General features: G+C 32.5%; 1 protein-coding gene across 3 annotated transcripts; it reads right to left on the minus strand.

Annotated features, from left to right (window-relative positions):
• LOC25500331 (uncharacterized) lies at positions 1 to 6,923 on the minus strand. Of its 3 annotated transcripts, none has more exons than XM_039828629.1 (7): positions 6,748 to 6,923; positions 6,581 to 6,625; positions 6,154 to 6,342; positions 1,559 to 1,720; positions 1,040 to 1,093; positions 787 to 942; positions 1 to 441 (listed from the first exon to the last, which is right to left on the minus strand). In XM_039828629.1, the coding sequence occupies exons 1-7, from the start codon at positions 6,862 to 6,864 to the stop codon at positions 55 to 57; spliced, it is 1,110 nt and encodes a 369-aa protein (XP_039684563.1). In that variant the 5' UTR covers positions 6,865 to 6,923; the 3' UTR covers positions 1 to 54. The 3 variants fall into 3 exon arrangements, with proteins under 3 accessions (XP_039684563.1, XP_039684562.1, XP_039684564.1); XM_039828628.1 differs by having other exon boundaries at positions 6,581 to 6,667; XM_039828630.1 differs by lacking the exon at positions 6,581 to 6,625.
• Between the last annotated feature and the right edge of the window lie 238 nt (positions 6,924 to 7,161).

A 7,161-nucleotide genomic window follows, 5' to 3' on the forward strand; every position in this document is an offset into this window, starting at 1 on the left:
TTCTAAAGATTAATCTTTCCACAAATTTTATTGAATAAGAGTTTTCAGTACAAATCATTTACTACAATTTGGACCGCCTGGTCCACCATAAAGAAAAGCTTGTCTATACAAAGGTCCTTCATAACCATGATACTCCAAGTCATAACAATTTGTACTAGTATCTCTATATGGCTTCATATCTTCAGGTTTTACATCAATTTCATTACGTTGTGAATCAATAATCTTTAGTCTTGCCATGAAACTCGAGTTTGTAAACTTTTCTTTAGGAAATCTCCCACTGCCCATTGGGGGAATATTCTTATTGGGTGGTGAATAAGTTTGACCTCCAAATCTGATTAAAGATGCTCCTTCTTTTAAGTGAGTGAATAAATCTTTAGGCCAATATCCAACAAATTTTGATTCATTTTCAACGTATAACCACCAATGACCTGAATGTCGATCCTACCATTATTTGAGAAATTAAGAGATAACTGAGTAAGTTACCAAGAAAAGATATTAACAAACATATTAAAACTAATTAAGAAAAATTAACTCATAACGAGTTGTAAATATTTAAGGTCATATATTTAATTATCATTCTTTTCAATTAATTTGATTATTACTATTTTTAAATTTCTTAATAGAATTATTACCGCAATTAATTAATCCATGTCTTAAATAACGTGTTATTAAACAAAAAATTTCGCTAACATCTTTAATTTTACCTATTTGCAATTATATAGTATAATTGTGTAATAGCTTGTAAATATATATTACGGAGGTGATATGACATAATAAAAAATTTACCTGTATGATTAAGAAAATTGCAAATAATTTTTGTGTTGCTCCAATGGAATTAGGTGGTGATATGACAGATCCAAGAGCATACTCTTTGTCACGATTGACTTGCACAAAACCTGGACAATTACTATTAAAACATCCAGTTTGATTGTAGCCATCTGCCTGCATGTTTATATCAAGTTGAATTTAAGCACAAAAACAATATTTTTTTTTTCCATCATATTATATATTATTTAATGCATTAAATTCATACTCTTACCGTCCATTGACCAGTTATTCGTAGTTGGTTGTCTCCATATAAGGTTGGAAAAACCTTGTACACAAAAAGAAATTGACATGAATAGTATATATAAAAAAGGATTTTGTTTTTTTCTTTCATGAAACCATCAATACATTGGTGAAAAAGAACATTTAAGGAATCAATATTTTTCTATATCACACACTCTCTCTCTCTAATATTTTTTGGTACAATACTAAAATAGAGTATCACATACACAAAAATATGAAACCATAAATACATCGGTCCAACATTCAAATGAAATTTATACATAGAAATATGAAACCATCAATATATTGGATGAACCTTGCACGTAAAAAAATGGATGTTAATAGTATATTAAAATAAGGAGTTTTTTTTCGTACAATATTAAAATGGAGTTTCATAAGTAATGAATATTTTTCTCCATCTCTCTCTCTCTCTCTCTCTCTCTCTCTCTCACAATGGAATGTCATGAAATAAAATAAAAAATCGAAATAAACGTAATGAAAAGTAACTAACCCCGGCTCCGACTTTTATGCTATTAAGTTCTGATGATGATCCACTTTCAACCCAAATTGCTGATAAGCTGTATTGTTGTGCTTGAACTGATAGTTCATACCCAACTATGCCTGTGTACGCTCCATAAATTTTCATGTTTTGAGTTGTATCAAGGGTAACAGTCTAGAGAACACAAAAACATACAATATTTAAAATAGGCAATATTTCTTATTTTATACAATTTATCAATGTTAAAGTATTTGTTGCACACATGCACACACAATATCTTATATTTTAAATTTGATATTTTACTGCCTATCTTGCATGCGAGTACACACTTAGTCATTCTTTCTTCCAACATTGGTTCTTTATTCCTCATCCGCCAAAATGTAGGAATGTGAAAAAAGGGTTAGGCTCCATCGGATTGAATCGTTTAAAATGAAGTTTTTAGCGAGACAGTTGTAATTTGGAGCCATGTCACCACTAGATAGTCGACCCGATCTAACTGGATGTTTTATTTTTTATTTTTTGCAAACTTTTCAATTAATATTTTCTAACAATTTTTTTTATGGGAAAACACACCAACCCTTTAGATCACTATAAAACATAGCAGTAGAGATTTTCAACTCTATGCGCCTGGTTGTCCTGCCCTATTCCATTTTAGATGGATTAATGGTGGGTTGTGTTATACCCTGTTTTTGGACCTAAAAATACTGGGCCCAATTTCATTTCAAACTTTGTCAATTATCAAATTTCAACTGCACAGTTCAAATTGTCTCTGCCTCGCAGTATTTTCAATCACAATTTTACCTATGTTTTTCTTGCATAAAACCTTTCGAAATGTCTTTACTTGTCTTGTAAGTCATTCAAAAGTATCTCTGAATCATTACATTGCTTTTTCTACAGTTTATTTCAAAATTTGCAAAAAGTCGTACAGAAGGGTATTTTGGTCATTTCCTGCAATGGGACCCATTTTCATCCTTGTGGCTGTCTCTGAGTCTTTTCAGATTGTTTTTTAACATTTCATCAGTAAACCTTGTTAAATTCATTTCAAACTTGCATCTGAGTCAGTGTCAAATCAATTTGAATATGTTTAGGTCATTTTTAGCTCTAGGGGCATTTTGGTCATTTCACACAAAATTTTGGCATAGAGAGGTTACTTTGAAGTACCTCATTTAAGCCATTGGTTCGTTTTAGTCCGTTTTGTCAATTTTAGTTTTTGTTTCGCTTTACGTTTTGTCAGATTACCAATTTTATTTCAATTTTATTTTTATTTTTGCATTTTGGTCCTCAAAGGGGTCCAAAATTGTTTTTCAGTCCAGAGCCTTTTATTTTTTTACATTTCAGTCCTTTTAGGGTTAATTGCAGTTTAGTCCTTAAAGTTTTTGTTTTTGCAGAAAAGTCCAAAATTCATTTCAAGACCAAGGCCGTGCCATTTTCTTTCCAAGTCCAGGTGTCATTTTCTCATTGGTTCAGAAGCACACATGGCAGCCTATAAAAGGCGCATTTACTGTACAAGTCAGAATCAGAAGCAATAATCACACGCCAACTCAACAAACACAATCAGATTTTCTCTCTCCATTCAGTTAGATCAGAAACAGAAAAATCATCAAGTTCATCAAGAACACAAGAACCCTAGAAATTTCCAGAACCAAAATTCATACACAAATTCATTGATTTTTGATCAATTCTCAGAGATTCCGTGGAATCTTCATCATTGAATTGATCGTTTCTCTGCAATTCCAAACGCGAGCTCGCATCAAAGCAAACTCAAACGTTGATCACAGAGAAGAGAAAAAGAGGAAAAGAAGCAAGGTTGAAACCGGTGAAGAAGATGAAGAAACAGAACCGGTGAATCACCGATTTATTTTCGGTCCAAAGAACAAGCAGAAGAATCAAAATCATCAAGAACAGAATCAAGTTTTCCAGAGATTTTCTCTATCAAAATTTCAACCAAAACTCAGGTAAAACTCAGAATTTCTCTTCAAAGAATAGTATCATAGTTTAAACCTGCAAAATCACGTGAATAAACAGAAATTTTTTTCCAGAATCACAAAGATGAAACCATAACCGTAAACACAAAACCTAGATCTATAAGGATCCAAGTTTTGAAAGCAAGAACAAGCACCAGAGAAGTAATAAAACGACGAAACGATGTAGATCCGTAAAGATCTAAACGTTTTCTTTCAAAAAAATCAAAAAAATCAATTTCAAAACCGTACGAAAATTTTCAGATCTACGTCGTTTCAAGCTGTGTTTGAGAAAATCTTTGCTGGATTCGTGTTTAGGGTTAAAGGACGAATCAAAAGATGTAAAAATCTTTAAGTTCTGGAAAATTTTTCACCGGAAAGTGCATAGGCTCGCCGGAGAAGATGAAGCTTCCGGCGGACCTTCAAGGTCTCCGCTGTGGCTTCATCCTCACCGGCGGTGAGATTTTAGAGAGAGGCGAGAGAAGAGAGAAGCTTAGAGAGAGAAAGAGATGAAAGAAATGAACTGGACCGGTGTCCATGTCCTTATATAGACGCCTGGACCGGTCCGGTTCATTTTGTTTTCATTTTGGACCGTAGGATCTAGGGTTTTTCATTTGAATGGCTGTGATGCGTTGTTTCCATGTGCTTGATCTGTGTTACCATGCGCTGCTTGTTTTGAACCGTCAGATCTAGGTCTGGATCAATCCAACGCCTCTGAGGCCTTTGGATGATCCAGGCCCAATCTGTATTGGGTTTTGGTTTGGGCTTAAGGTTTCTTTTACGTTTGCTTTTTTTTTTTCTTGCTATTTGCACCGTTTTTTCTTGCTATCTGAACCTGTTGCTTGCTCACTTTTTTTTTACAAAAAATTCCTAAAAATCCTAGTTGTTTCTTGATATATTTTTGGTATTTCTATGGTGTTTTTGCATGTAAAAAAAAAAAATGTTAAAATGACATGAACTAATTCCCATATGTTTTACACTTTTGGTATACTTTTTGCTATGTTTTTGTTCTTGACACTTTGATATGTGACATGAATGAATGATGCCTAATATTGTGATGAATATGCCTCTGGTCATGTGCCCTTTTTTGCTGTTTTTGAATATAATTTTGTGAATTTCTTGTTTTGCAAGCAACAAGTGTTTGTCTTAAGGAATAAAGTGTCAAATTTCTCTATGAATTTGGTATGATACTTTGCTTGCATGTGTCTCTATTAATTTCATGTCATGGCTTGAAACAAAATCTCTTTCAAAATTGCCATGATGTGATAATATGAGTCGCAAGCACCTTTAGGTATCATATCAAATTTTTTTAGGTTTTTACCACTTTATTACTTCCTTTTTGCCATTCTTATGCAATTTCTTTTTGTTCATTTCCTACTATTTTGTGCTTTATGATTACTAACCATTTCATCTCATGTGACATACATTTCATAGCATTCCACTATCTCCTCCACTTTCTTTAGCTTAGCATTTATTTTTGCAAGTTTTAATTCATTTGGTGATGTAATTTGTTATCATTGGTTTGTAGCTTGGCAAAGGGGCCATAGAATGTATTTAGGCAATTTTTGTAATATGGACCATGGACACTATGATGCACCGGCACGCACACACTCACCCTAGATGTATGCCTAGGATTGCATGTTTAGATGAATGCTTAGGTTTAAACACTTAGAGAAAATCCAATTTTTTCCAAAAATATGCAAACAAATTCACTTCAAATATTTTTCATAAAAAAAAATGGAGTCAAAACTCCAATAATTTTTCCCTTTTATTTTCTTAATCAAATTCTCAAATAAGCCTAATCATTAAGACTTTTTTTTGCAAAATCACTAAACGAACCCTCACTTTTTCATACTCTAATGCTCATGAAGCCTCTCAATCCCCTTCTTCAAATCATTTTCAAAATTTAAAATCAAACAATTAAAACAAAAAAAACAAGTCTTTTTAGCAAGAACTACGCCGGTTTTGATCCCGTAAAACGGTACGTAGGCAAGGGACTTTAACCCCTCCAAGCCGAAATAAAATCAAATTCTACTTCTTCTCACCCCCATTCTTAACTAATCACACCTTCATTTTTCACAAGTAGGCAATAAAAGTAAAGCGTAGAAATCAACTTAGGAGAACGGCTCTTATGGAATACCATAATCGTTCTGGGTGCCTAACACCTTCCCGTAGCGAAAATGACCCCCGAATCTAGAACTTTTTAAGGGTTTTTCTCCTTTTACCCTTCCCAAGAAAAAAGAGAGATATCAACGGTCAAAAGGTTCAAGTCCAATTAATGGCTTGGCACCCAAAAACCATAATAACAGGTTGGGTTGACCTTCTTTGGCATCCATATTGAAAAGGGTGGTTTGGGGTCATTTATGGGTTCATATTCACCTATCTACCTCATTTTTCCTTTCCTTTTATTTAATTAATTGGTTTCTAAGTAGATCTTATTTTTTCTTGTCATTTCGTTGTTGATTGCGGCATTATTTTGTTCTCTGTCTTGTAGTGTTGTTTTGGTTGATTCATTTTTTTGGGCTAATAGAAATATATAAAAGAAAGGAAACAAGAACTGGCTGATTCATTTTCCACACACATATATATAACACATAATGTTATGTCATTTCATGTAAAATGTATTGATTAAAAATACCCACTTACATGATATCTTTGGGAACTTTGGGAATACCGCCGAAAATCATCAATGTGTAATTTTGAAGACGAATTAGTAATAGTTTGATGACTTCTTGTCCTGTTGTAGATAGGCACTTTTCCCAATGGACAATCATCCGTTGTTTTACCATAAGATGATCTACTTCGCACGACGTTCTTTGCGAAAGTTGGGAAAAGCTACACAGTTGCAATGAAAAGGAATAAAATAAGGTTAATGAAGAATAAATTATAATTGAAGTTAAAATTCTTTATAAACAAATAAATTAATCCTGAATTAAAATTTAAGGTTAGAAGTCTTGAATAATAAATTATTTGGTTATATATCATTCTCTACTACTTCATCAAATACTAATTAGTTTATACACTGCACAAAAGTAATATAATTAATTTTATAAATATTATCCAACTTTTATACCTGAATTTTGTGATTTTTTAATAAGGGATGTTGTAGAGCAGGTTGCTTGTAGATATCAACACAATCAAAATTATTGTCCATCGAATGCTGAATTTACAAACATAATTACAATGAACTAAATCATGTATAAATCAAATTAAGAAAGGACAGTAAATCAAAGATAATACCATGATACTCTTTGATAGTGTAAACTGATTTTGCTCATCTATTAAAGTTTTGCTTCTTGCATCAACTCTGCAACATGTTATACACAAGCTAAGAACTAGAAAGAGAATCAGAGCCATAAAATTTTAGATGATACTTTCAAGGACATGTAATACTTGCACATACATGTATGCGTATGTGTGTGTATATATATACACATTACAAAGTGAAAGAAGTTGCTTTAAAGGATATGACTTACTTCTCAAATTTTTTTGTACACGTGGCATCTCAAATTGAATTTGAACTATATTTTTTGAGGTTATAAAGTTAAACTCTTGTCGGTGGATTGATACATCTTACACAATATCATTTTGAATGATAAATAAATTGGGAAAAACAATTTAAGACATTTAAGACAAAATAAAGGTCAACTATCG

The sequence above is a fragment of the Medicago truncatula genome, chromosome 8, assembly GCF_003473485.1.
Source record: "Medicago truncatula cultivar Jemalong A17 chromosome 8, MtrunA17r5.0-ANR, whole genome shotgun sequence".
Lineage (NCBI taxonomy): Eukaryota > Viridiplantae > Streptophyta > Magnoliopsida > Fabales > Fabaceae > Medicago > Medicago truncatula.